At 62.7% G+C, this 25,961-nt stretch overlaps 17 protein-coding genes across 17 annotated transcripts; 8 read left to right on the top strand and 9 right to left on the bottom strand.

The window, feature by feature from the left end:
• Window positions 1-341: 341 nt before the first annotated feature.
• Window positions 342-1,037, bottom strand: OSTLU_5754 (predicted protein; the record flags this gene model as incomplete). Its single annotated transcript, XM_001417469.1, has 1 exon — window positions 342-1,037. A coding segment is annotated over one exon (696 nt), but the record flags the coding sequence as incomplete, so codon positions are not given.
• Window positions 1,038-1,733: 696 nt separating this feature from the next.
• On the top strand, window positions 1,734-2,879 carry OSTLU_31179 (predicted protein; the record flags this gene model as incomplete). The annotated part of the gene is made up of 1 exon (XM_001417208.1): window positions 1,734-2,879. One exon carries the CDS (start codon window positions 1,734-1,736, stop codon window positions 2,877-2,879), a length of 1,146 nt encoding a protein of 381 aa, XP_001417245.1.
• Window positions 2,880-3,876: 997 nt separating this feature from the next.
• OSTLU_31180 (predicted protein) lies at window positions 3,877-4,278 on the bottom strand (the record flags this gene model as incomplete). Its single annotated transcript, XM_001417470.1, has 1 exon — window positions 3,877-4,278. The coding sequence occupies one exon, from the start codon at window positions 4,276-4,278 to the stop codon at window positions 3,877-3,879; it is 402 nt and encodes a 133-aa protein (XP_001417507.1).
• A 43-nt stretch (window positions 4,279-4,321) lies between these two features.
• Window positions 4,322-8,230, top strand: OSTLU_49439 (DASS family transporter: 2-oxoglutarate/malate). The gene is made up of 2 exons (XM_001417209.1): window positions 4,322-4,459; window positions 6,687-8,230. The coding sequence occupies exon 2, from the start codon at window positions 6,852-6,854 to the stop codon at window positions 8,094-8,096; it is 1,245 nt and encodes a 414-aa protein (XP_001417246.1). The 5' UTR covers window positions 4,322-4,459; window positions 6,687-6,851; the 3' UTR covers window positions 8,097-8,230.
• Window positions 8,231-8,314: 84 nt separating this feature from the next.
• OSTLU_37084 (predicted protein) lies at window positions 8,315-8,941 on the bottom strand (the record flags this gene model as incomplete). The annotated part of the gene is made up of 1 exon (XM_001417471.1): window positions 8,315-8,941. The coding sequence occupies one exon, from the start codon at window positions 8,939-8,941 to the stop codon at window positions 8,315-8,317; it is 627 nt and encodes a 208-aa protein (XP_001417508.1).
• A 344-nt stretch (window positions 8,942-9,285) lies between these two features.
• Window positions 9,286-11,043, bottom strand: OSTLU_31184 (predicted protein; the record flags this gene model as incomplete). Its single annotated transcript, XM_001417472.1, has 2 exons — window positions 9,286-10,619; window positions 11,008-11,043. 2 exons carry the CDS (start codon window positions 11,041-11,043, stop codon window positions 9,408-9,410), a joined length of 1,248 nt encoding a protein of 415 aa, XP_001417509.1. The 3' UTR covers window positions 9,286-9,407.
• Window positions 11,044-11,367: 324 nt separating this feature from the next.
• OSTLU_87009 (predicted protein) lies at window positions 11,368-12,048 on the top strand (the record flags this gene model as incomplete). Its single annotated transcript, XM_001417210.1, has 1 exon — window positions 11,368-12,048. One exon carries the CDS (start codon window positions 11,368-11,370, stop codon window positions 12,046-12,048), a length of 681 nt encoding a protein of 226 aa, XP_001417247.1.
• A 49-nt stretch (window positions 12,049-12,097) lies between these two features.
• OSTLU_31186 (predicted protein) lies at window positions 12,098-14,105 on the bottom strand. Its single transcript, XM_001417473.1, has one exon. The coding sequence runs from the start codon at window positions 14,033-14,035 to the stop codon at window positions 12,104-12,106; it is 1,932 nt and encodes a 643-aa protein (XP_001417510.1). The 5' UTR covers window positions 14,036-14,105; the 3' UTR covers window positions 12,098-12,103.
• Window positions 14,106-14,245: 140 nt separating this feature from the next.
• Window positions 14,246-15,799, top strand: OSTLU_1406 (predicted protein; the record flags this gene model as incomplete). Its single annotated transcript, XM_001417211.1, has 1 exon — window positions 14,246-15,799. A coding segment is annotated over one exon (1,554 nt), but the record flags the coding sequence as incomplete, so codon positions are not given.
• Window positions 15,800-16,036: 237 nt separating this feature from the next.
• Window positions 16,037-16,648, bottom strand: OSTLU_92611 (predicted protein; the record flags this gene model as incomplete). Its single annotated transcript, XM_001417474.1, has 1 exon — window positions 16,037-16,648. The coding sequence occupies one exon, from the start codon at window positions 16,646-16,648 to the stop codon at window positions 16,037-16,039; it is 612 nt and encodes a 203-aa protein (XP_001417511.1).
• A 40-nt stretch (window positions 16,649-16,688) lies between these two features.
• Window positions 16,689-17,687, top strand: OSTLU_87011 (predicted protein; the record flags this gene model as incomplete). Its single annotated transcript, XM_001417212.1, has 1 exon — window positions 16,689-17,687. One exon carries the CDS (start codon window positions 16,689-16,691, stop codon window positions 17,685-17,687), a length of 999 nt encoding a protein of 332 aa, XP_001417249.1.
• Window positions 17,688-17,730: 43 nt separating this feature from the next.
• On the bottom strand, window positions 17,731-18,390 carry OSTLU_15042 (predicted protein; the record flags this gene model as incomplete). Its single annotated transcript, XM_001417475.1, has 1 exon — window positions 17,731-18,390. The coding sequence occupies one exon, from the start codon at window positions 18,388-18,390 to the stop codon at window positions 17,731-17,733; it is 660 nt and encodes a 219-aa protein (XP_001417512.1).
• Window positions 18,391-18,481: 91 nt separating this feature from the next.
• On the top strand, window positions 18,482-19,153 carry CYC1 (predicted protein; the record flags this gene model as incomplete). Its single annotated transcript, XM_001417213.1, has 3 exons — window positions 18,482-18,524; window positions 18,686-18,753; window positions 18,926-19,153. 3 exons carry the CDS (start codon window positions 18,482-18,484, stop codon window positions 19,151-19,153), a joined length of 339 nt encoding a protein of 112 aa, XP_001417250.1.
• Window positions 19,154-19,375: 222 nt separating this feature from the next.
• ARP3503 (predicted protein) lies at window positions 19,376-20,914 on the top strand. The gene has a single exon (XM_001417214.1). The coding sequence runs from the start codon at window positions 19,595-19,597 to the stop codon at window positions 20,870-20,872; it is 1,278 nt and encodes a 425-aa protein (XP_001417251.1). The 5' UTR covers window positions 19,376-19,594; the 3' UTR covers window positions 20,873-20,914.
• A 99-nt stretch (window positions 20,915-21,013) lies between these two features.
• OSTLU_37149 (predicted protein) lies at window positions 21,014-21,721 on the bottom strand (the record flags this gene model as incomplete). Its single annotated transcript, XM_001417476.1, has 1 exon — window positions 21,014-21,721. A coding segment is annotated over one exon (708 nt), but the record flags the coding sequence as incomplete, so codon positions are not given.
• Window positions 21,722-22,178: 457 nt separating this feature from the next.
• On the top strand, window positions 22,179-25,004 carry OSTLU_49385 (predicted protein; the record flags this gene model as incomplete). Its single annotated transcript, XM_001417215.1, has 1 exon — window positions 22,179-25,004. The coding sequence occupies one exon, from the start codon at window positions 22,179-22,181 to the stop codon at window positions 24,987-24,989; it is 2,811 nt and encodes a 936-aa protein (XP_001417252.1). The 3' UTR covers window positions 24,990-25,004.
• A 43-nt stretch (window positions 25,005-25,047) lies between these two features.
• OSTLU_92613 (predicted protein) lies at window positions 25,048-25,662 on the bottom strand (the record flags this gene model as incomplete). The annotated part of the gene is made up of 1 exon (XM_001417477.1): window positions 25,048-25,662. One exon carries the CDS (start codon window positions 25,660-25,662, stop codon window positions 25,048-25,050), a length of 615 nt encoding a protein of 204 aa, XP_001417514.1.
• Between the last annotated feature and the right edge of the window lie 299 nt (window positions 25,663-25,961).

Below are 25,961 nucleotides of genomic sequence, written 5' to 3' on the forward strand. Positions count from 1 at the left end.
ATCGAGCGTCATCGCGCGGCGTCGCCTCGCGAATGTGACCGTCTAACCTCCCGCGCCGCTTCGGTGTTTTCGCGCCCTCGACGCGCGCGCGTCGCGCGTCGCGGACCGCGCGCGCGCGCGAACGATGTGGAAGTTTATGTGCGAGCGTTCGCGTCGCGACGCGCGCGTCGACGACGGTTGCACGCGGAGAAGTAGCGCAAGATTCGACGACGCGCGAAAAAGCGCTGACGCGGATAACGGGCCGTTATTAACGGCTGGTTTGGCAGTCGTGTGCTCGGCGGCTGCTTTTAAATACACGTAAGGCGCGCGAGCTACGGCCAAGACGCCATCACGATGGCCTTCTTGGCGTCGTAATCGCGCATGTGCGTGGCGTACACGTCGAAATTCCACGCGGAAGGGACGACGCCGCCCATGTCGTCGTCGACGGCGCTCGAGTGAAACACCGCGCCCATGGTGGCGGCGGCTTTTTCCTTCTTCTTCTTGTTCACGAAGACGATCTTGGAGTACGTCTTGGGATCGATGAAAGGCGAGATGATGGACCAAAACACGCGGAAAATGGTCGGAGGGTTGAAGCACACGGCCAGGCCCAGGCGCTCGGGGTAGTGGTTTTGTAAGATGGAGAGCGTCTCGCGAGCCGTCGCCATCGGAACGGCGTTCTTGCGGGACCAATCGGTGAAGTTGATCAAGATGACGATTTGCTCGGGCGCCAGGTCCGCCTTGGAGCCACGAGGTTCACGTTCGCGCGAAGACTTCCAGAGAATGTTCTCCAACGTGTACACCAAGAATTTGATGTTTTCCACGTGGTTGTACGAGTTTTCGCGGTCCGGGCGCATCACGAGCACGCGGCGGCCGCGCTTATCTCGACCGCTTCTGTACTGCTTCCCCGTGAGCGCCTCATCGGCGATGTCGTCCCACGTCAACGCCTCCGGTTTCATCGTCGCTCGCCACTGAAGCGACGCGATGATCATTTTCAGCGCCTTGTCCACGTTCCATTTGCGCGCGCGCAGGTATCGACACAAGCACGCGTCGTCCACGTACACCCGCAGCGCCGGCGTCCCGAGCAAATCCGAATTTTCCGCCGCGGCCGCGTTCAGTTTCTCCCTAAACTTTCGCAACGACTCGAGATCCTTCGGCGTCATCGTGACCTCCCGCCCGCTCTGCGTCCGGTCGATCTGCGCCGGCGCTTGATTCGGCAACGCCTTCGCCGCCGCCTCCCTCGCCTTTCGTCTCCTCGCCGCGTCGAACACCGCATTCAGCGCATCGTTTCTATCCCTCCCGTCGAGCCATCGCACGAACATCACCGCGATCCACACCAAGAACATCAGCGCGAACGGCGCCGCCAGCACGAACGCCGTCGCGCAGTCGTCGTCCATCGCCCACGCCCTCAGCCGCGCCCGCGTCGCGATCCATCGCGGCAGATCCCTGCGAAACCGTCGCAGTTCCGGCCGCTTCACCAGCGCTCGCTTGTACAGCGCGTACGACCGCCGCAGCGTGTCGCGCAGCGCCCTCGCGCGCGCGTCGCCCGCGATGGCTTTTTGAACGCGTCTCCACGGCGCCTCGATCGACGCGCGCGCGATCGCCCACGTCGACCGCGGCGGCTCGCGTCGCGCGCCGAACATCGCGACGCGCGCGTCTCCCGCGTCGCTCGCGTCCGCGTCGCGTCGCGCGCTCGAGAGGGCGGCGCGATGTGTCGCGCGCGCGGCGTCGCGCGCGCCAGAGCGCGTCGACGCGCGATGACGCCCGCGACGCGCGAGGTCGCGCGCGTCCCAGCGCCCACGCGCGCGGCGCTCGACGCGTGTCGAGACGCGCGCTGGCGCGCGACGTTCGCCGCGCACGGCTTCCGCGCCGTCGCGCTCGAGGTGCCGGAAGATTTCATTCGTTACGTCCTCGCCGACGGCGTCGTCGCGCGCGAGACGGACGCCGCGATGCCGCGAAGGGTGGCGCAGGACGCGTTCGACGCGGCGGAGAGCGCGGCGCGGTTCGCGCGCGCGCGGGCGACGACGACGACGATGGAAGAGGAGGAGGCGGAGGACGCGAGCGCGCGGGACGGCGCGAGGCGAGCGACGTTCGCGGCGTTTGAACGCGCGATCGAGGACGCGATCGAAGCGCTGGGGGGAGAGGTGGCGCCGAAATTCGCGTGGAGCGCGCCGAAAGACGCGGCGTGGGTCGCGGCTGGGAACACGATGAAGTGCCGGAACGCGGACGAGGTGGTGCTGTTGCTCAAGGCGAGCGACGCGGTGGCGCACGATTTGACCGAGGCGTACGGGGCGTGTGAGGATTACGCGCGCGGTGATGGGAGCGAGGAGAGCGAGGAAGATCGCGCGGTGCGCGAGCACGCGGCGTCGGTGCTGACGCTTCGGGAGTGGTACGATTTGAACCCGAGCATGGAGTTTCGATGCTTCGTGAAGAATAGAAATTTAGTCGCCGCGTCGCAGCGACACGTGAACGACTTCTACGAGTTTTTGGTGCGAGACAAGGATGCGATCGAAGACGCGATCGCTCTGTTCTGGGAGTCGAACGTCTCGTGCACGTCGTGGCACGACGATCAGGTCGATTACGTGTTCGACGTGTACGTGACGCCGAAGACGAAGAAGGTGAAAATAATTGATTTCAACGTCTGGGGCGGGACGACGCTTCCTTTGCTCTTCGAATGGCACGAACTAGAGGCCATGAATCGCGACCGCGCGGAGGGCGACGACGCGCGCGGGTACGCGGACGAAATAGAGTTTCGCATCATCGAATCGCAGGGACACATTCGCCCCGGGCTGCAGCTCGGCGTCCCGTTTGACTTATACGACACCTCCGAGGGCGGGGCGATCTCAGAGTTCTTGGAAGAACAGCGCCGTCGACAGGAACAAGAAAGTTGCGCGAGTCTGTGAGATCGCTCGTTTTAGAAGTAGTTGGACGCACGCGTGTACTAGGTGTGTGAGTGGAGAGATACCGATTTACACAAAAGAGTTGCGCGGTACCCGCGACTGAAGCGCACTCAACCCAAGGACCGACGCCTCGTGTGTCCGGCTCCGCGCGTACTGTCTCCATGCGTTACTTTTGTGGCGTAGTACAGTTTCGTCTCGCCCTGCTTAGCTTGATGATGCGTCGCGTGCAAATTGACGACGTCCACGCGGTGCCGCCTGTCTTCGCTCGTCGCGGCGGAGCCGTGACCGGCCTTGTGCGCCGCGATGCGACGCCCATCGCGCACGTCTCGTCCATTCTCAAACGGACCTTTAGCCAAGCCCACGTACGGGTGATTCTTCTCGTTGAGGAGGCGATAATTCGCCGCTCGCGCGAAGCCTTGACGCCGCACCTGAGGCGTTTTGTTCGTGATGAGCGCGCGCGACTGCGTCGTCGTCCCTCCGTTGTCGTAAACGACGACTCGACTGTGCGCGTTGTCGTACACCTTCACCGGCCGCGGCGCGCGCGCGCGTCCCGTCGTGACGTGACGCGCGTTCGCGCGGGCGAGCGTCCGCGCGCTCTTCCAGGGGGCGGTGCCGGCGCTTCCGGCGCGGAATGATTTTCGCGCGCCGCTCGACGCGCGCGCGCTCGAGGCGCGGCTGAACCCGCGGGAGCCAGCGCTGTTTGATCTGCGGTGACCCATGTCGCGTCGAGGGCGGCCGAGCGCGAGGGTCGACGCGATGTGGGGCGTTTCGCGAGATCTAGGCACGAGGGAAAGTTGGCACGCGTCGAGTCGCCGCGCGCGCGCGCGATCCGCGCGAGGTCGCGAGGGCGAGCGAGGCGAGGCGCGACTCGCGCGCGAGATAGACGTGGAGATTACGACGTCATCGCCTCGACGGAGCTGATGTTGCGTCCTGCTCGCGACTGCTAGATGTGACGTAGTAATACAAACGGCGACGATCCTCGCCGTCCCGCGACGCCGAATCACGGCGCCGCCTCCACGACGACGAGTAAACCGAGTAAAGCGCGCTGCGTCTTCACGACGCGCATGCCAGACTGTCGCACCAGCGACTCCACGTCCTGATTCCACACGCATCCTTTGCTCATGCGCTTCACCGGCGCCGACGTCAAATCTTGATACGCGCCCAACGCGCCGACGTCGCTCTTACTGTGCTCGATCAACACCGCCCGTCCTTTCGATCGCAGCACTCGCCTGACCTCTCGCAGCGCCGCCGACGGATCCTCGATCACGCACAGGCTGAACGTATCGACGACGACGTCGAACGATCCATCGTCGAACGGCAGCGCCGTCGCGTCCGCCTCCTCGAACCGCGCCTTCTCGCCCAGCGCCAGCGTCTCCGCCCGCGCCTTCGCCCGCGCCAGCATTCCCGGCGACAGATCGATCGCCGTGTACGTCTTCACCCTGTTCGCGTCGTACGCGCGCAGGTTGAGCCCGGTGCCGACGGCGAGCTCCAACACGTCGCCCTCGCACCGCGCGAGCGCGTCCGCGCGCAGCGCGTCCAGCCCCAGCGCGCGCGCCGCGCCGCCGCCGTCGAGCGCGTCGTACGTCGGCGCGTACGCGTCGTACGCCGTCTTCACGTCCGCCGTCTTCGCGCGCGCGTCGCCCGCGCCCAGCGCGCGCGTCGCCGCCGCCGCGACCGCCGCCTCGAGCACCGCGCGTCGCGTCGCCCGCGTCGCGTCGCGCGTCGCGCGCGTCGCGCCGCCGCGCCGCCGCGTCGCGCCGCGCGACGTCACCGCGCGCGTCGCCGCGCGCGTCGCCGCGATCGACGTCGCCATCGCGCCGCGCCGCCGCGCCGCCGCGATCTGCCGCACAGCGCGACGCGCGTCGAACGACGCGACTTCGCCGCGCGCGATGCCGCGGCGCGCGTCGGCGCGCGATGGCGCGAGGACGCGCGCGACGGCGGCGCGCGCGGCGCTCGTCGTCGCGTGCGCGGCGCTCCGCGCGACGCCCGCGCGCGGATATCCGTACTACAACGCGCGCGCGTGCGGCGACGCCGCGCACCCGACGGGCGCGGCGGGCGATCACCCGTACGCGGGCGACGACGCCGGCGTGTCGTTTTCGCTGTTCTGGTCGGCGCACGACGGCTCGAACGAGACGCAGGCGTGGGAGCTGTGGGACAACAGCACGCGGAGGCTGATGCCGAGCTCGTGGGCGACGAGCGCGACGGGCGACGAATATAAACCCGAGGCGCGGTTGACGCTGGTCGTGGACACGAGCGCGATCGCGGTCGGGATGGTGCTGCTGACGACGAGCGAGGGGAGGTTCGAGGACGTGAGCATGCACGAGGCTCACGTGAGCGAGAACGGAGGGTCGCGGAGCGCGCTGCGGTGCGGCGGAAAGCGAGTGAACCCTTCGTTGCGGACGAATAAGCATAAGTTGATATGGTGGGCGCCCGCGCGCGGGACGGGGGATGTCGTCATTCGCGCGACGACGGCGAGCGCGGCGGAGAACGCGCTTTATCAGGGGACGTTTACGGTGCGCGAGAACGACGGTTTGCAACCGCCGAGCGCGAACGGGACGAACGCGTCGGACGTCGCGCCGGCGCACGATGACACCACGGAAGTAGGAGACAGTAGCGTAGGTTCAGAGGACGAGGCGCGTCAGGTGAGAGCGTTCGTCGTGCACGGCGGGATGATGTTCACGGGGATTTGGATGCTCATGCCCGGCGCCGTCGGGTGGTCGCGCTTCGGTCGACCGGGCCCGAACGACAAGCCCTCCGCCGCGTGGCTCTCGTGGCACAAATGGCTCATGCTCGCCGCCGTCGCTCTCGTGGTGATCGCGGCGGGCATTTCATACGCCGAAATTTCAGAAATCGGCGCCACGCATTACGATGGCGCGCACGGCAAGGTGGGCTTAGCCATCGTCGTCGTCGCGTGCCTCCAACCCGTCGGCGGTTTCCTCCGCCCTCCCAACCCGCCCGAGGGCGAGCTCAAATCCCAAGCCCGCCGCACCTGGGAGCGCGTCCACCGCGCCGTGGGCGTCTTGATCTTCATCCTCAGTTTCTTCGCCGTCCTATCCGGCATAGACGAGCTCTCCGAGCGCGACGAATCCGTCGCCGCGCGCTTTCACTCCGTCCTCTTCGTCCTCTACGTCTTCGTCCTCTTCGCCTTCTTCGCTTACGCGTCGCGCCATCGCGCCGCCGCCTCCGTCTCGCGCGCCGCGTTCGTCGAATTATCCTCGTTCGACAATCCCTTCGCCGACGACGCGGACGTCGACGACGATCGCGCGTCCCTCGCGCCGCGCGGTTTCGCGCCGAGCGACGCGTGACGCCGCGCGCGTTTTAATCACGCATCGCACCGAATCGCAATCGCATCGCAGTCGTCTCACTGTTTGCGCACACGACGCGCGTCGGTCGTCGGTTAGGGTAAACGCGCGTAACGACCTCGACAATCCGCGACTCGCGCGCGTCGCCTCCGCGCCCCGACGCGCCGAAACGCTCGCGAGCGAACGCACGAACGACATGTCGCGCGCCGTCGCGGCCGGATGCGCGGCGCACGCGCGCGCGACGACGCGAACGCCGACGAATGCGACGGCGATGCGACGACACCGCGCGACGACGCGACGAGGCGCGCGAATCGCGCCGCGCGCGGGCGACGCGAACGGCGCGCGCGAGAACCGTGAGAACGAACTCGCGATCGCGGTCGCGACGACGCGAGTCGCGGCGTCGACGCGAGCGAAACGGGAACGCGGGACGACGACGAAGACGCGATCGAGCGGGACGCCGAACGCGCCGGTGGTGCGCGCGGGATCGGACGCGCTCGCGAATTGGAAGGGGGCGAAGCTCAAGCCGCTCGGGTACTCGATTTTGTCTGGGTTGATCCTGTACCTCATTCCGGCCCCGGCCGGGGTGACGACGCAGGCGTGGAACTTGCTCGCGGTTTTCGTGGCGACGATCGTCGGGATCATCACGAACCCGCTGCCGCTCGGCGCGGTGGCGATGATCGGGCTCGGCGTGAGCATGACGACCGGGTTGTTGCCGTTCTCGGCTGCGTTCTCGGCGTTCTCGAGCGAGATTCCGTGGTTGATTGCGCTCGCGTTCTTCCTCGCCCGCGGGTTCATCAAGACGGGTTTGGGCAACCGCATCGCGTACAAAATCGTGAGCTTGTTCGGCAAATCCACGCTCGGTTTGACCTACTCCTTGGTGTTCTCCGAAGCTTTGCTCGCGCCAGCCATCCCTTCTTTGGCCGCACGCGCGGGTGGTATCTTCTTGCCCCTCGCCAAGGCGCTCTGCGTCGCGTGCGGCTCCGATCCCGCCAACGGCACGGAGAAGAAGATGGGCGCGTACGTCATGACCACCGTGTTCCAAACCTCTACGATCTCTTCCGGTATGTTCATCACCGCCATGGCCGCTAACCCGCTTAGCGTGAACCTGGCGGCGTCCATCACGGGCATCACCATCTCCTGGGCTCAGTGGGCCATCGGTGCTCTCGTGCCGGGTATCATCTGCCTCGTCGCCACGCCGCTCATCCTCTACGTCTTGTATCCGCCGGAAGTCAAGGACTCGCCAGACGCTCCGGTCAAGGCGCAAGAAGAGCTCGCGAAGCTCGGTCCGATGTCTGTTGACGAAAAGATCATGGCTGCTGCCTTGTCTCTGACCGTGGGTCTCTGGATCTTTGGTTCCAAGTTCGGCGTCGGCTCTGTCGCCGCCGCGCTCAACGGCTTGGCCATCCTCCTCGTCTCCGGTGTCATCACCTGGAAAGAATGTCTTGCCGAAGGTCCGGCTTGGGATACGCTTGTGTGGTTCGCCGCGCTCATCGCCATGGCGGGTTACTTGAACACGTACGGTTTGATTCCGGCTTTCTCCAAAGGCGTCGTCGGCGTCGTCTCCGGCCTCGGCTTGGCGTGGCAACCGGCCTTTGTCATCGTGACTCTCGTCTACTTCTACTCTCATTACCTCTTCGCCTCTGGTGCGGCGCACATCGGTGCCATGTATAGCGCCTTCTTGTCGGTGCTCATCGCGTGCGGTGCGCCGCCTCTCGTATCCGCCTTGACCCTCGGCATCTTGTCCAACGTCATGGGCTGCACCACGCACTACGGCATCGGCTCCGCGCCACCTTTCTTCGGTGCCGGCTACGTGCCGCTCGCCACCTGGTGGAAGATCGGTTTCGGTATGTCCATCTTCTACATCGCCACCTTTTTGGGCGTCGGTTTCCCGTGGTGGAAGATCCTCGGCTACTGGTAGGCCAAACGTTGTCGCGCTACCAGGCAACTGCGAGAGCAGTTGGTTTTGGACAATAACACATGTACGTCGTCAAACGCGCGCGCGCCCCGCATCAATACCGCGCGAATATTCGCGTACGTTGACGTGGCATAGTTTTTCGAGCATTAAATAATAACAAAAGATCATATCTATCATTACACGGCGCGCTTTCCTATCCGAGGTGGGCGAATACGCCCACCTCACGATCTGCGATAAAACGCCATGTCGGCGGCGGTTTCTTGCTCAGTTTTGTTGTTAATGGTCGCAAAACTATCTCTCATGCGCCGTCCCGCTTCGACACTCTCGCCCTCGGGTACGAAGGCGAACACGGAGTACAGTCGTCCCCCGTACACGGTGATGGAAGCGAAAATGTTTCCATAAAATCCCACTAGGTCGTAGTCCACGTACGTCTGCCCGTCGACGTCGCGATCCTTCGTCACGAACGAATCTGCGCCGATGATCGCATCTTGCAGGTTATAATCGCTCAACGCCAAGTCGCTGATAATAGCCTCGCGGTCTTCTTTCAACTTTCCGTACCCTGCCAACGTGATCGAATAAACCTTCGCGTCTTTGTTCTTTTTCGACTTCCAGCGATTGTCCGTGCCGTTCGTCGATTTCTCCACCTTGTTCACCGTGTCTTGCTCCCATCCCTGCGGAACGTCGTAGTAGTACTTGAACTTATCGAAATTGTTCTCGTTGCCGCCGTAGCCGCCGTACGAGGACGACGACGTCGCTTCGCCGTAAAACCTCAACCACCCCTCGTCGATGGGCTGTGGATTCACGATCGCTTCCGCCTTTGCGCGCGGCGCCGCGCCCGAGAGCGTCATCAACGCCGTCACGGCGAACATCGCGCGCCGACGGTCGATCTCGAGCGCGCGCACGGCGTCATCGCTCGCGTTCGAGCGCGAAACGCGCGCACAAACGCGTGTTCGAACGACGCAGCGTTTGGTGACGTGGCGCGGGTGCGACGCGAGGACGACGCGCGCGGGTGCTCGAGCGGCGTACATGACTCGATGACGCGGAAACGACTCTTGCTTTCGCAAACGCCGCGCGATGGAGCGCCGACGGGTCGCCGAGAGCGATGCGGTGTGAGGGTTCGACGGCTGAGTCGCCGCGCCTGAAACGCGCGGCTTCGAGAGACGCGGGATCGCGATCATTCAATGAAGTACAATGAAGTTCAATGTAGTGTTTTGTTATCACATCGTGGTTTAGAACGGATTCATTACGATTCGAATCATCGCTACGTGCAGGCGCTAAAAAGACACATCAAATCAATATGGGTCGTCGTCGCGTTTACTGGTTGAGCGACTTCTCGGTGTTCGAGGAACCGCCTTCGCCCGCGAGCACGGCGCCGTCCAAGTAGGCATCGGCCAACTGGATGCGCTTGATGTTCTCTTGCTCGTTCTCCAATTCCTTACCGTACGCCAAGAGGACTTCGAGCGTCATTTTCGGCGGGTTGAAGTTGACTTCTTCACCCTTGCGCGGGTTGATGAGGCGCGGGCCGAGAGCTTCGTAGCCGACTTCGAGGATGAAGTCACGCACCAAGTCATCGTAGACACGGGAGCGAAGCGCGCCGAAGAAGTCAATGGATTGACCTTCGAACGTATCGACGAGGACTTCGACGTCTTCCTTCTCGATGCCATCCGCCATGAAGATACCGTTGGCGATGCCGACGCGGTCTTCGCGGGTCGGGGACCAGTAGAACTTGTCCATACGGCCATCACGGACGAGCGGCGCGTAAAGGGTGGAGAAATCGTTACCGGTGGCGATGATCGGCACACGCGGGATTTCGATGACTTCGTATTGGCCCGGCAACTGAACGTTCGTGGGGTTATCCGCGATGTTCATGAGCGTCGCGTTCACCATTTGGTTGTTGACGGTGTATTGCGTCGTGCCACCCATACGACCGGCACCAGCGTCAAGATCGTTGATGAAGAGGGTAGACATGCGACCCTTCTTGACGATGTCGGACGCTTCGCGGTAACGCTGACGCACGAGCTTGGCCGGTTCACCGGCGTTGCCGGATTCGAGCTCACCGGCGGACATGACGATCGGGGAGATGCCGAGCTTCTTGAAGATCAAATCAGACTGGAAAGTCTTACCTTGACCCTTACCACCCCAGACACCGAGAATGACCGGCACCTTGATCTTCGGCAACTTCATGAAGTTCTTCGCGACGTGCACGATCACCTTGTCCATGTACGACGGGGAGATGTAGAAGTTCTCCGTGGTGATGTTGTCGTGCGCAGAGTACGTCTTCATGCCCGCGGACAAGTAATCTTGCGAGGACATGACGGCGTTGTGCGTACCACCGATTCCGGTCGCGCCTTGGAACTTGGAGTCAACCATGTTGCGGCCGCGAGCGATGTCTTGCTGGTCGTCGGAAATGTCCATGTCCATGCCCTTCCATCGGCTCATCTCAACCTTGGAACCGTTCGACACGGAGGAGACGCGCGCGCCGAGGAAGGTCTTCGGCGCGACGGCGCGCTTCGCCGTGGCGTTCGCCTGTTCACATTTAATCACACCGTTCGCGCGCCGTCAGTCATCGCTCCCGCGTTCGCACCGCGCGCACTTCACCGCCCTCGATCGCCGTTCGCGCGTCGTCACCGCCGTCGCGCGTCCCAACCCCCTCGCCGCGCGCGCGCCCGCGCGCCCGCGCCCCCTCCCGCGCGTCGCGATCGAGTAAAAATTTATTTTTCCTCGTCGTTCATCCCCTCGCGCGCCCTCGCGCGCCCTCGCGCGTCGTCGACGACCGCGCATCGCGCGCCGCGAAGGCCTCCCTCGCGCGGAGTGGATAACATCGCGACGTCCTCGTCCCGCGTCGTCGTCCCCGGTCGCGCGCGCGCGCGCCCGCGCGCGTCGTCGCGCGCGTCGATCGATTAATATTTCTCACCTTGACGCCGCATCGCGGCTGCGTGATCGTGGACATCGTGCTCGTGTGTCGCGCGCGTGAAAGTGTCGACGCGCGCGATCGGCGCGATCGCGTCAGCGCCGTCGCGGGGCGTCGACGCGCGCGCGCGCGGCGCGCGTGCGGTGCGCGTGCGTCTACCGCGCATTCGTCGTTGAATACGCATAAAAAACGCGCGATGGGAGTATAAATGATATCGGACTGATTCGCATACGCGACCGACAGGGGTGCCGGCGACCGACCGCGCGGTCGTTGCGCCGCGTGGCGACGCCGGCGCGGCGCGGCGGATCGGCGCGCGCGGACGAACGACGAGCGACGATCGACGACGATCGGGATCGACGCGCGATGAAACGGTTGTTCGGGGCGAAGAAACCGCGCGCGCCGGCGCGGACGCTCGAGGACACGGCGCGGACGCTCGACGAACGCGCGAAGACGATCGAGGCGAAAATCGCCGCGCTCGATCGAGAGCTCGTGAAGCATCGGGAGCAGATCAAGCGCGCGCGACCGGGCGCGGGGCAGGACGCGGCGAAACGACGGGCGCTGGTGGTGCTGAAGCAGAAGAAGATTTATGAGCAGCAGAGGGATCAGTTGGGGGGGCAATTGATGAACGTGGAGCAGGTGGCGTTCGCGAGCGAAAACGCGGCGAACACCGTGGAGACGGTGCGGGCGATGCAGAGCGCGTCGAAGGCTTTGAAGACGCAGTTTAAGGCGAAGGAGTTCGATTTGAACGCGATCGATGCGCTGAATGATGATATGGCGGACTTGCTGGATCTGGGGGAGGAGATTCAGGAGACGCTCGGGAGGAGTTATCACGTTCCGGACGGGTTGGACGAGGATGATTTACTCGAGGAGCTCGATGCGTTGGAGTTGGACATGTTAGAAGATGAATCCGAGCTCACGGATGGGGTGCCGAGTTACTTGCAGGACGAGCCTTTGCCGGAGGCACCGGAGGAGGAGCCCGTGGTGTTGCCGGCGGCGGGCGCGGGGGAAGCCGCCGCGCCGGACGCCGTTCGCGACGCGGCGTAGCGCGTCATTAGAAGACATTAGGCGTGTACTAAATACAAATTTCTTCGCTAGTGTGCTAAATTCGAAACGTGGCTTCGTTTGCGCGACGCCAGAGGAGCATCGAACATTCGAGCCAGTGAGGGGTTACGGCGTGCACGTTTCCTCGCGCCTTTGCCGCTTTCACCTTATCCGTCGAGCTCGCCGTGCCTACAACGTGGGTGGTGTCGTCGCAAAGTGTCCGTCCACACGTAGCGCCGAAATCTTCGGCTAAGATCCACAAAGGATGCGTCGTGGGGTCGGCGTCGATGGGGAAAACGCGGCTAAAAACGATGCGCACGTCTGCGAGTACCTTCTTGCGTTGGGCGCACAGAATTTCCTGCACCGCGCGCACGTCGCTCGCATGTTGTTTCAGTGCTCTGACTTTGTGCTTGACGTTCTTATCGTAGCCGCCGGCGAAATACGCCGAGTGGACGGATTCAAACACTTTCATCGCCGTCGAGAGCATGCCCTCATCTTCGCTTTCGTCCTGGCCGATTTCCAGCAGCGACATCCCCGATAAACCAAACTGACGTCGAGCCTGCGGGAAGAATAAATACCGCTCGCACGTGACCAAGTTTCGTCGATGCGATTCCCACACGCTCGCGGTGTCATCGAAAATCAAACAGGCGTCGGCGAGGTGTTCCAACGCGCCGTCGAGCGTCTTCTCCGCAGGCGCCCACAGCTTCCCTCCTTCCATTTCCCCGAGACCTCTTACGGTTCCATGTATCCATCGTTTCTCGGGATCGAGTAATTCTACCATTTGATCCGCGTACGCTTGCGACCCCATGGTGTTGATGTGAATCTCAAACAAACGCGAAGCTCGCTCGAGAAACCTTCGAACGCCAGGCCGCAACTTGGTCAACAAATCGAAATGCTGGAGATGAAAGACCGAACGCTTTAACGGGTCGTTCGCGTCCTCCGCGCGCTTGACGTCGGCATCGAGAAGACGCATCGCGTTACGTAACCAATTCGAATCCATTCGTAAATCTGGTACCAACACGCTGTTCAAAAGCGTGTGATCCAAATCCAACACCAGCGCGAGCTTTCTCGACGCAATCAAACGCTCGAGCGAGGGATGCATTTTCTTCGTCTTATCGATCGACGAGCCGGTTGATTTTCCGAGAGAGACGTCGTCCGTAGACGCATTCGTACTCGCTTTTCGACGCCGCTTCGGCTTTCGTTTTTTGTATTGCGGGGAATTCACATTGTTCAACAGCGTCTCATCCGCGTCGTCGCGGAGCCGTGCGATGTTTTCCATCGTGTCAAACTCACCTCCTCCCAACACCTCCCTGCTCTTCGCGGCGATCTTTTCAATCTTCTCGAGCTTCCCTTCCGGCGTTTTCGCGTCTTCGTCGTCCACGAGCATCGCGTCGTTTGAATCGTACAGGTTGACGAGTTTCGGAAGTTCGCCATCCTCCAACTCTTCTTCTTCGTCCGACGACTCTGGCTTTTGCACCTTTGCTTTCGATTCGGCTGCCTTCGTCGACATCGCTCGTTCCTTCGCGCTCGCTCGAACGCGCTTCTTCGACGCGCTTTTCGGCGCCCCCGCGGGCGGTTTCGGCGGTCTGGGCGGCGGCGGTTTCGGCGGTTTCGGCGGCGGCGGTTTCGGTGGTTTCGGCGGCGGCGGTTTCGGCGGAGGCAATTCATCCAACTGTCCCTCTTCCAACTCGGGCAACTTTTGGGAGCCCGCGCCGGCGAGCCCGTTCTCTTGATTCTCTCCCTTCGTTCGCGCCGCGAACGGCGGCGGCGGCGGCGGTTGTCTCTTCGGCGGCGGCGGCGGCGGCGGCGGCGCGCGTCTCGCCGCCGTCGCTTTCGGCGGCGGCGGCGGCGGCGACGGCGACGGCGTCGAAAACAGCATCCGCGCCAGTTTTCCCGGCGTCAGCTGTCCGAGCACCGTCCCCAACCACCCGCTCGCGGGCTCGACGGTCGTCGGCGGCGCCCGCGGCGACGTCCCGCTCGATCCCGTCATCGCGCGTTTCACCGTCGTCGCATCGCCGATCGCCGCGCGTCCCGCGCGCGTCGTCGTCGGTGACGACGCGTCGGCCAGTGCTGTCCCGAGCGCGTCCCGACGAACGACCGCAGACGTCGGCGCGCGCGCCCGCGACGACGCGCGTCGCGCGCGATCGCGCGGTGAGTCGACTTTCGACGCGGGGCGACGATGCACATCGATCGCGACGTCGTGGAGAACGCCAAGGTGCTCATGGTGGGCGCCGGGGGCATCGGGTGTGAACTTTTGAAAACGCTCGTCTTGCACGGATTTCGAGACGTCACGGCGATCGATTTGGACACCATCGACGTGTCGAATTTGAACAGGCAGTTTTTGTTCAGGCGGCGGCACGTGGGGATGGCGAAGAGCGAGGTGGCGAGGGAGTCGGTGTTGAAGTTTAGACCAGAAGCGAAGATTTCGGCGCTGCGAGCGAACGTGAAGGAGGCGAGATTCGATAAGGAGTATTTTAAGGGGTTCGACGTCGTGTTGAATGGATTGGATAACTTGGAGGCTCGACGACACGTCAATCGGTTGTGTCTCGCGGCGGAAGTGCCGCTCGTGGAGAGTGGGACGACTGGATATAAAGGGCAAGTCACCGTGCACGCGCGCAAACAATGCGCGTGCTTTGAGTGCACGGAGAAGCCGACGCCGAAGAGTTATCCGATCTGTACGCTGAGGGATACGCCGGACAAACCGATTCATTGCATCGTGTACGCAAAAGAGCTTTTATTCAGCAAACTGTTCGGCGATGCGAGCGTGCAGAGCGATTTAGATGAGGAGGACGCGGTGGAAGCCGGGGCGTTTCGCCGAAACGAAGGAGAGTCCGGCGTGGATTTCGCCAAACGCGTTTTTGCGTACGTTTTCGGGTCAAAGATCGAGGGTTTGCTGCTGAAGGATGACATGTGGAAGACGAGATCCAGACCGAAACCGCTGAAATCGGCGGACGTAGGCTTAGATTGCGAGTTTGTGGAGACCGATTCATCGGCGTCGAGTGCGCGACGAGCGCATGGTCTGATGGATCCCCACGTGGTTTGGTCCCCGACCGAGTGCGCGAAGGTGTTTGTGAGCGCCACAGCCCGACTTGTAGAGCGCGAGCGCCCGATTGAGTTCGACAAGGACGACGACGACGCCGTGGAATTCGTTACGGCGGTGAGTAATTTGCGCTCGGTGAATTACGGTATTCCTCCGCAAAGCGTATTCGACGCCAAGGGTATGGCTGGAAACATCATCCACGCCGTCGCGACGACCAACGCGATCGTATCCGGTCTCATCGTCATAGAGGCGATCAAGATTCTTCATAAAAGAATGGACCAAACCCGGTACACGTTCGTCCTCGAGCACGCGAGCAACGGACGTTTGCTGCAACCCATGTCGAAAGACGACCCGAATCCAAAGTGTGCAGTTTGCGGGAACGCACGCGTGGAATTAGTGTGCGACACCACAAAGTTCACGAAGGGCGACCTAGTGAAGCGCGTGCTCAAGGGGAAGTTCAGCGTGAACGAGCCCACCGTGCAGTTTGGTGGGAACCTCCTTCACGAGACGGGCGAGGATTTAGACGAAGACGAGGTGGAGCACTACGCTTCGCTCGACCCGCGCACCTTAGACAAGCTCCCGGGCGGTGGCGTCGTGAACGGGACTATTTTACTCATCGAGGATTACTCGCAAGATTTCAAGTTTGAGCTCATGGTGACCCACCGCGAAGATTGGGACGATGAGAAGGAGCCGGACGGTTTCATCGTGCGCGGCGAAGACGTCAAGGCGCGAGAGGCTGAGGAAGCCACGGACGCGGGCGCCGACGACGCCATCGTCGACGACGAACTATTAATCGTCGACGACGACGTCGAAATCACGGACGCGACCGCTAAGCGAAAACGAGTCGACGAATCGCTAGCCTCGACGGCCAAGGCGCCCAAGCGGTGACGCGATACAAATTAATTTCAATAACAACAAGCCGCGCGCGACCGCTCGCGCCCCCCAACTCACTCACGGATACGCCGCGTTCGCCTTATCCGCCGCCGCCATCTCCTCTCGCTCCACCAACGCGTCGTAATCCTCCTCGTCCATCAGCGTCGCCGTCGATCCGCTCTCCGCCTCCACCTCCGCCAGCCACGTCTCCGGTCCTCGCACGTTCATGTACGGATCCCGCAGCGCCTCCATGTTGTACCGCACCACCTTCACATCGAACGGCGCCGCGATCTCTCTCGTCCCGCTCGCGTTCGCCCATCGCGAGTGATACAGCTCGTCGCCCGCCGTGCGCGTGAACCCGCTCCAGTGCACCCTCGCGAGCGTCTCCCCCTTCGCCACCGTCTCCCCGCTCGCGCGCGTCGGCTCCACGCGCGTCGCGTCACCGATCAATTCAAACGCGTACGCGCTCATTCCCACCGCGTACGTCGACCTCGCCCCGTGCGCGTGCGCGCAGTTGACGATTTCGTGCGTCGACGTGAACCGAGGCGGTGACGTCGCCGCGGCGTCGCAGCACCCGCGCGCGTCTCCGTCGTGGTTTCCGCGCGTCGCGCGACGCGGCGCGACGGCGCGCGCATCGCTCGACCGCCTCGACGCGACGTCGCGCGCGAGGCGCGCGAGCGCGCGTCGCATGCGTCGCGTTCTCGCGACGCGCGTCCGCAGCGCCCGCAGCATGCGACGCGCGCTCGCGCGAGACCGGCGTCGCGCCGTCGGGTCGCGCGACTTCGCGCGCGACCTCGCGCGCGACCTCGCGCGCGAATCGCGGCGCGCGCGAGGACGCGGCGCGCGCGCGCGCGCGTGGTGGACGTTCGTCGCGGCGTCGGCGTGCGCGTGGGCGCTGACGCGGCGCGCGCGCGAGCGCGACGACGCGCGCGCGAACGACGCGCCGAGCGATGCGTTTTGCGCGCGCGCGCGCGATCCCATGGTGTGCGCGCACGGCGGAGAGGTGCTGGAGGGGGAGATGGCCAACGCCAGGACGGCGCTGGAGCGCGCGGCGCGAGCGGGACACGCGTGCGTGGAGATCGACGTGCAGCGCACGAACGATGGCGCGCTGGTGGCGCTGCACGCGCGCGATGTGAAGCGGTACACTCGAGGGGACATCGGAGCGGTGGGAGAGGTGAGCCGGGCGGAGTTGGAGATGTGGAACGAGGGCGACGCGGCGGCGCTCGATTTCGCGGCGGCGCTCGAAGTCGCGCGACGCGCGAAATTCAAACAAATCACAGTGGATTTCAAGGAAAACGCGCCGTTAGGGCGCGAAGGTCTGGCGCGGGAGACCGTGGAGGTGGTGCGGTCGATGCGGTGCGACGAGTGCTTGATGTGGGGGAAGGACGACGAGACGATTCGAGAGGCGTTGCGGTTGGGCGCGCCGCGAGTGGGCTACGTCGTCGCGAATTTCTCTCTCGAAATGCGCGCGAAAGGGTACGATAGATTGACCCGAGGTCGCGTCAGAGGTGCGCACGCGGTCGCGATACAATCTGAGATGGTGACGCGAGATCTCGTGCGCCGCGCGAGGCGCGCAAAACTAGACGTGCACGTGTGGACGGTGAACGACGACGAAAGGATGCGTCGTTTTCTCAACTACGGCGTCGATGGCATTCTCACCGACCGCCCGACGCGGCTGAAGGAAACAATAGCCGACTTTCGCGCGCGCTGCGGAAGGGAACAGCTCTAGCTAGTCATGTATTAGTGTACATTATCACACGCGACTCGCCGCTCTATTTGCCGCCGCCGAAACCCGAAAATCCCATCATCGCCGCCATCTCCGGATCGACCCCCGCCGACAACTCATTCAGCGCCGCCTCTTCCTCCGCTCTCTTCTTCGCCTTCCTCGCCTGCTCCTTCGCCTTCTTTCTCGCTCGCATCGTCTCCTCGTCCGCCTCCGCGATGGCCAACCTCTCCTCGTACGCCTTCGCCTTCCCCCCGTTCGCCTTCTCCTCAGCCTTTCGCTTCTTCACCGCCTCAAACTTCGCCCGCACCTGATCCACCGTCGACCGCTCCACCCGCATCGACATCCCTCGCGCCTTCATCTGCTTCTTCCCGTTGATGTGATCCAAATACGCCGCCGAGTCGTGCAGCACCACCCCCGTCTCCTTGCACTGAAACCCCATCCCGGCGCCCGTCTCCGGGTTCACGATCGACTTCGTCCCCACGCGGCTCTCGATGTCGCGCTTGTAGTCCCTCTGTATGATCTTATCCACGCGCAGGTCCTCGCGCATGACGATCGCGCCCGCGGCGCCGCGCGCCGGCGGCGCCGGGCGGCCGCCATTCTTTTCGGATTCCTTCTCCGCGAGCTCGCGCTCCGCCGCGCGCTTGGCGTACGCGTCGCGGTCCCACTTGCGACGCTGCGTGTTGTCGACGCCCGCCGCGCCCGCCATCGCGCGTCGCGGCGCCGCGCGCGCGTCGCGAAGTGCCGCGACGCGTCGCGACCGCTCGCGGCACAACTCGACGCCTCGACGCGACGCCGCGATGAGCACGTTCAGCGAAGCGCCGGCGGGGAACGCCGCGAAGGGTGCGTCGATCGCGCGGCGACGCGCGGCGCGCGCGACGACGACGCGCGCGCGCGAGGGAGACGCGAACGCGCGCAAGATGGATGGGTGACGTTGTCGACGCGATCGCGCGCGACGGAACGACGACTGACGACGCGACGACGCGCGCGGTCGACGAGAACAGGAGCGAAGATTTTTAAGACGAAGTGCGCGCAGTGCCACGTCGCGGAGAAGGGCGGTGGACACAAGCAGGTGCGGACGAGACGACGACGACGCGGGGATCGCGCGAGGGGCGCGGCGAATCGAGCGCGACGACGCGCTCGATTCGACGCGCGCTCGCGTCGCGAGGGACGACGACGACGCGCGGCGCGCGTGAATCGCGACGATCGACTGACGCCGCGACGCACGCTCGATCGCTCGATAGGGTCCTAACCTCGGCGGCTTGTTCGGCCGCGTCTCCGGCACCACGGAGGGTTTCTCGTACAGCGCGGCGAACAAGAACAAGGGCGTCACATGGAGCGAGAACACCCTGTACGACTACCTGTTGAACCCGAAGAAGTACATTCCGGGCACGAAGATGGTCTTCGCCGGTCTGAAGAAGCCGGAAGACCGCGCGGATTTGATCGCGTACCTGAAGGAGAGCACCAAGTAGGCGTTCGACCTCGCGTTCGCGCGGCTCGCGCGTCGCGGCGCGCGTCTCTCGCGCGTCCCGCGTCGGTCGTCGCGTCGCATCGAGCTCGTAATATCTTTTAGTCACATGTTGTCCGTCATTTCGCGTCGCGCTCGCCGAGACGCGCGTCGTCGCGTCGACGCGCGTCGACGCGCCGGCGCCGAGAGCCAAACCCTGTGTGTGCTTTGCGATCGTCAAATTCACTCGCGCGCGCGAGCGAATCCCTCGTCTTCGCGTCCACGAGCGAAGCGAAACGCCGCGCGTGAACGTTCGCGCGCGCGCGGTCGCGAATCGGTCGACGACCGCGCGCGATCGCCGCTCGTGGACGCGCGCGATCGCGGAGACGTCAATCGTTGAATCGCATTCGACGTTCTCGCGCGCGCGGCGCTGAAATCGCGCTGACGTCGAGCGAAATCGCGCGCGATGTACGGTGGCGATGAAGTGAGCGCGGTGGTGATCGATCTCGGGACGCACAGCGTCAAGGCGGGGTACGCGGGACAGGACACGCCGCAGCACGTGTTTCCGAGCGCCGTCGGCGAGTGCGCGAAGGGCGGGGACGCGGACATGACGGCGGAGGGTGAGAACGCGTCTGCGAGACATTTTGAGGTGGATAACATGGGAATTAGACGAGACGGGATGGAGGTGACGTCACCGTACGGAGAGAATGGGATGCTGGAGGATTGGGAGGCGGTGGAGGCGATTTGGGAGCACGCGTTGAAGAAGCGGTTGGCGTTGCAAACGGATGAGCATCCAGTGCTGCTCAGCGAACCCGTGCACAACTCGGATGCGGTACGCGCGAAGATGGTGGAGCTGATGTTTGAAAAGCACGCGCCGCCGGCGCTGTTTTTGGCGAAGAGTCCTGTGTTGAGCTCGTTCGCCGTCGGGAAAGCGTCGAGCTTGGTGATCGACATGGGCGGTAAGCACACGACGGTCTCGGCCATTCACGACGGCTTTGCGCTTCAAAAGTCCGTCGTGCGCTCACCTCTCGGTGGCGAAGCTCTGACGGATGTGGTTTTGAAGTATTTAGAGAAGAAAAAGGTTGACGTTCGCCCGCGGTACGCGTTTACGAAGAAGCAGAAGGGCGACGGCGATTTCGACGTCAAGGCGGTGAATCATCCCAAGACGACGGCATCGTATGCGCTGTTCAAACGTCGTGAGATCATAGAAGATCTTAAAGCGACCGTTTGCACGCTGGACGATCACACGTTTAACTCGGACGAGCACAAGAATGTGGCGGGCGTGACGTACGAGTTGCCGGATGGGAACACCATCGAGGTCGGCGTCGAACGATTCCAGATCCCGGAGTTGTTCTTCCAGCCCGAGATATTGCGGGAACTCAATGTGGACGTCCCCGAACTCGGTGAGCTCAAGTCTTTGAAGAGCATCCAAGAACTGGTTTTGGAGTGCATCAACAACGCGGACGTCGACGTGCGAAAAGACTTGTGGGGCAGCTTGGTTTTGTGTGGCGGTAGTAGTATGTTCGCTAACATGCGTGAGCGATTGGAAGCGGCATTGTTCGATCACGCGCCGCAAAACGTAAAGACTAAGGTCGTAGCGAGCATGAACAGCGTCGAGCGTCGCTTCGCGACGTGGATCGGGGGTTCTATTCTCGCTTCTTTAGGCTCGTTCCAGCAGCTCTGGATGAGTAAGCAAGAGTACGAGGAGCATGGCGCGAACTTGGTTCAGCGCAAGTGTCCGTAGTCTCGAGTGAAATAGCCTTTAATAATCGAGTGTCGAGTGTGATGTAACGTGAACTACAAAGTTGTTGCGCTCGTATCGACTTCGTTTCGGTTGAAAAATTACAGCTATTCGGCGTCGCGTCTATGCGTCGTTCAATTCAAATCATCGCTTCATGCGCTTTGCTCGCGAATCGGCGAGGCGTTGCTTCTTGAGATCATCGTAAATGTTTCTATACTTGTCGTAATCGATCCCGACGTCTTTCTCAGTCTCGGCGCCGATATCCCCCCACAGCTTTTGTTTCTTTTCCCCCGTGCCTTCGAGAACCGTCTCAAACAAGTTGTTGAATTTTCGTCGACGATCGAGCCAAGCCTCCATCCCTTTCAAAAACGCGTCCTCAATCTTCACGCGCTCACTCTCCGTGATCACCTCTCCGTTCGCCTTCGCTCGCCGCAACGGTTCGATCTTCTTCTCCAGCGTCTCGTTTTCGTCTTCGACGTCGCGTCTCGCCGCCGCCATCGCCTCCACGCTCTGCACGTTCCGCAGCGCTCGCAACTGCGATCGCAACCGCCCGACCTCCGCGCTCGCGCGCGCGTTTTCCTCGCTCACCGCCACCGCCTCCGCGCCCATCGCTCGCAGCGCCTCCGCGTCCGCGACCTCGTCGTCCTGCGTCGCGTAGTACACCTTTTGCTTGCCCGCATCCTTCACTCGAATCGCCCCGTTATCCACCAGCGCGTCCAAATACTTTTGCGCCAGCCCCTTCTTCACCCCGCTCGCGCCGAGCGCGTCCCCGACGTTCGTCGCGTTCAGCGGCCGATTCATCCGCGCCACGTACGCGCGCACCGTCTCCATCTCGCGCGTCGATCCCTCGCCCGTTCAAATCGCGCGTCTTCGCGTTTCGTCGCGTCGTCGCGTCGTCTCCTTCGCGTCCGCGCGTCGCGCCACCGCGCGAACCGTCGACCTCGATCGTCCCACCGCCGTCGAGCGCTCGATCGTCGCGCGCGCGCGCGTGTGCGCGCCGTCGTCGCGCGCGCGCGGGGTGCCGTCATCGCGATGGCGTTCGAATGATCCGTGTTTTGGACGCGCGCGCCGATCCGCGCGCGCCGTTGGTCGATCCGCGCGCGACACACCGCGCGCGGCGCACGATCGGCGAGCGCGCGCCCGCGCGAGCGCGCCCGCGAACGACGCGAACGAATTTCCGCGCATCGGAACGCGCGGCGAACGCGCGCGAACGACGCGCGCGGAAGACGGGAGCGACGCGCGGAGACGCGAGACGGGACGCGAGCGACGCGCGCGCGGAAACGACGAGAATCGCGCGACGACGGCGACGATGGCGACGGTGAATCAGGTCGTCGAGCGCGGGTGCTCGATGCTCGTGCATTTCGATCGCGCGACGAGCGCGGTGGAGCTGAAGGAGGCGCTCGAGACGGGGAACGCGGAAGAGAAGGCGGACGCGATGAAGAAGGTGATCTCGCTGCTGCTGAGCGGGGAGGCGATACCGCAGGTGTTCATCACGATCGTGCGGTACGTGCTGCCGAGCGACGATCACACGGTGCAAAAGCTTTTGTTGCTGTACATGGAGATGATTGAGAAATGCGGGGCGGATGGGAAGATTTTACCGGAGATGATTTTGTTGTGTCAAAACTTGCGAAACAATTTGCAACACCCGAATGAGTTTTTGAGAGGGTGCACGCTGCGGTTCTTGTGCCGAATCACGGAGCCGGACCTGTTGGAGCCGCTGATACCTTCGATCGTGCAAAATTTGGAGCACAGGCACTCGTACGTGCGGAGAAACGCGGTGATGGCGATCAATAAGATTTACGACTTGCCCGACGGCGAGCACTTGATTCCCGACGCGCCGGAAATCATCGAGTCATTTTTGATGAGCGGGGAAAACGATTTGGGGACGCGTAGGAACGCGTTCTTGATGTTGTACACGCACGCCCAAGAGCGCGCGGTGAACTATTTGATGAACAATCTGGAATCCGTGTCAAACTGGGGGGACATTTTGCAAACCGTCGTGCTCGACCTGATTCGCAAGGTTTGCCGCTCGGATCCGACGCAAAAGGGCAAGTACATCAAGGTCATCTTGATGCTGCTCGGTACGAACAACGCATCGGTGGTGTATGAGTGTGCGAACACCCTCGTGGCGCTTTCGAACGCGCCGACCGCGATCAAGGCGGCGGCCAACTGCTACTGCCAACTCCTCGTGAACCAAAGCGACAACAACGTCAAGCTCATCGTGCTCGATCGCTTGACTGACTTGAAGAAGGACAACAAAGAATTGTTGCAAGCGATGATCATGGATATCTTACGCGCGATCTCCTCGCCGAACATCGACATCAAGCGCAAGACGCTCGATTTAGTGCTCGACTTGATCACGCCTCGCAACATCGACGACGTCACGAGCATGTTAAAGACGGAGGTGATCAAGTCTCAATCTGAGAACACCAGTGAGACTGGAGAGTACCGACAGTTGCTCGTCCAAGCGATTCACAAATGTGCGTTGAAGTTCCCCGAAGTCGCGGGGTCGGTAATTTACTTGCTCATGGATTTCCTGAGCGACGCGAACAGCGGGAGCTCGGCGGACGTCGCATACTTTGTTCGTGAGATCGCCTTCACGAACAAGTCGCTGCGTCCGGGGATTATCGAGCACCTGTTAGATTTGTTCTCCACCATTCGTAGCAGCCGAGTGTGCGCGACAGCGCTGTGGATCATCGGTGAGTTTAGCACGACGCAGGCGGAGCAAGAGGCGGCGCTCGAAGTCATTCGTATGAGCCTCGGTCCGGCACCGCTCGTCGATGGCCCGGACGGTGAAGAAGAGGACGAAGACACCACGGAAACGACGACGCGCCCGGCCGTGTTGGCGGATGGAACGTATGCGACGCAAGCGGCGTACTCGACTTCGGCGGCGATTTCTCAAGTGCCGAACTTGCGCGAAATGTTGCTGAAGGGTGACTCCTTCCTTTCGGCGGTGATTGCGAGCACGTTGACCAAGCTTGCGCTCAGAGTGATAGGATCTGGTTCGGTTCCTCAAGCGCAAAAGAACGCGACACAAGCCGAGTGCATGTTATACATTGTGAGCATGTTGCGCTTGGGAACGAGTGGCAAAGTGCCGATCGAAATGGATAGAGACTCTAAGGCTCGGTTGGAGTTATGCTTCCACGTCATCGGTCATCCGGAAGAGGCGGATACCGACGTCTGGTTGAAATCGTGCGGAGAATCTTTCGCTTTGATGATTGAAGAAAAGCTTAGACGCGAATCTCAGGCGAGCGCGAACTCCGACGCCGCACCAGTCGCGCAGGCTGACGATTTGATTGATTTCCATCATCTCAAGTCGCGCAAGGGTATGACGCAACTTGAGATTGAAGATGCCGTCGCGACCGATCTCGCCCGAGCCACTGGTTTCATGGACTCGGTCAAGAAGAACGGACGTAGCCTCGACCGCGTGATGCAACTCACCGGTTTGAGCGACACAGTCTACGCGGAGACGTACGTCACCGTGCACCAGTACGACATCACGCTTGACGTGACGATGATCAATAGAACGGACGAGCCGCTGCAAAACGTCATGTTGGAACTTTCCACCATGGGTGATTTGAAGCTTGTTGAGCGTCCTCAACCATTTTCGTTACCACCGTTCGGTTCTCACAACCTGAGAGCGAGCATCAAGGTGAGCTCGACCGAAACGGGAGTCATCTTCGGCAACATCGTGTACGAGACCGCTCGCTCCGATCGTAATGTCATCGTGTTGAACGACGTGCACATTGATATCATGGATTACATCATCCCCGCGACGTGCAGCGACACGGTGTTTAGAAGCATGTGGGCTGAATTCGAGTGGGAGAACAAGGTTGCCGTGAGCACAAACATCACCGACGTTCGCAAGTATTTGGATCATATCGTGACTAGCACGAATATGAAGTGCCTCACTCCGCCGAGCGCGCTCGATGGCGAATGCGGGTTTCTGGCCGCCAACTTGTACGCCAAGTCCGTGTTCGGCGAAGACGCGCTGGTAAACGTTTCGATCGAGAGCAACGACGGTGAGATCAGTGGCTTCATCCGAATCCGCTCGAAGACGCAAGGCATCGCGCTTTCGCTCGGCGATAAGATCACGCTGAAGCAATCGATCGAAATCTAGACGTGTTTAATCAAATAGCAGCATATGACGTTACAAACCGATCATCGACGCGCCGTAATTAATTACGCGCCGTGATTTTGATATTCTTCGCGTCGATGTCGGGAATGCCCGCGTTCCGAGCCTCGTACTCCGGAAACACCTTCAAGCACGTCGTCTTGCAATTCGGTGCGAATCGCACGTATCCGCAAACTCGATCCGCGCAAAATTGCACGAAGCCCCAAAGTCGATTAAACGCCGCGTCTCGCGCCTTCAGCATCTTTGCGTACTTCTTCGGGTTCGCTCGCAACGCGTCCCTCTCGGGCGCCTCCTCGAACGTCTCGGGCGCACCGTCCAGAACGCGCACCGTCAACTTTGCCCCCGCGCCGTACACGTTCGACGCCTCCAAATCATCCCTCGCTCGCTCCACGATCGCCCGTTCGTCCGCGTTCGCGACGTAAATCACCGGCGCGAACCGCGCGCCCACCTCTGAAAATTGCCCATCCGACCGCGTCGGCTCGCTCCGTCGCCAGTACGTCCGCATCAGCTCCTCGAACGAGATCCGCGACTCGTCGTACGTCACCCTGACCCCTCGCGCGCCGTCGAGCGCGCCCGGCGCGACGTCTCGCACGCCGGCGTACTTCAAGTCCAAGTACTGCCGCTCCAAAAACGCCTCGTCTCCCGCGCCGACGAACATCGTCGCCGCGTCCGCGGGCGCGCGCGACGCGATCGCGACCGCGGCGACGAACGCGACGACCGGTTTCGCGGGCGCGCGCGCCGCGCGCGGCGTCGACGCGCGCGTCGGCGTCGTTCGCATCGGCACCGGCGTCGACATCGCGCGCGACCGAGTGACGCCGCGACACACCGCGACGCGACGCGACGCGACGCGACGCGGACGATGTCGGCGATGACGCGCGCGCCGGTGATGGCGCGCCGCGCGCGCGCGCGGATCGCGCGCGCGCGCGACGCGGCGAAGGTTTCGACGCGGCGGCGGCG

This window comes from Ostreococcus lucimarinus, chromosome 4 (assembly GCF_000092065.1).
Source record: "Ostreococcus lucimarinus CCE9901 chromosome 4, complete sequence".
NCBI lineage: Eukaryota > Viridiplantae > Chlorophyta > Mamiellophyceae > Mamiellales > Bathycoccaceae > Ostreococcus > Ostreococcus sp. 'lucimarinus'.

What these genes read in the sequence shown, in the direction of transcription:
- OSTLU_31186 (XM_001417473.1), bottom strand. Translation starts at nt 14,035, where the DNA reads ATGACGGGATCGAGCGGGACGTCGCCGCGGGCGCCGCCGACGACCGTC.
- OSTLU_49439 (XM_001417209.1), top strand. Translation starts at nt 6,852, where the DNA reads ATGATCGGGCTCGGCGTGAGCATGACGACCGGGTTGTTGCCGTTCTCG.
- ARP3503 (XM_001417214.1), top strand. Translation starts at nt 19,595, where the DNA reads ATGTACGGTGGCGATGAAGTGAGCGCGGTGGTGATCGATCTCGGGACG.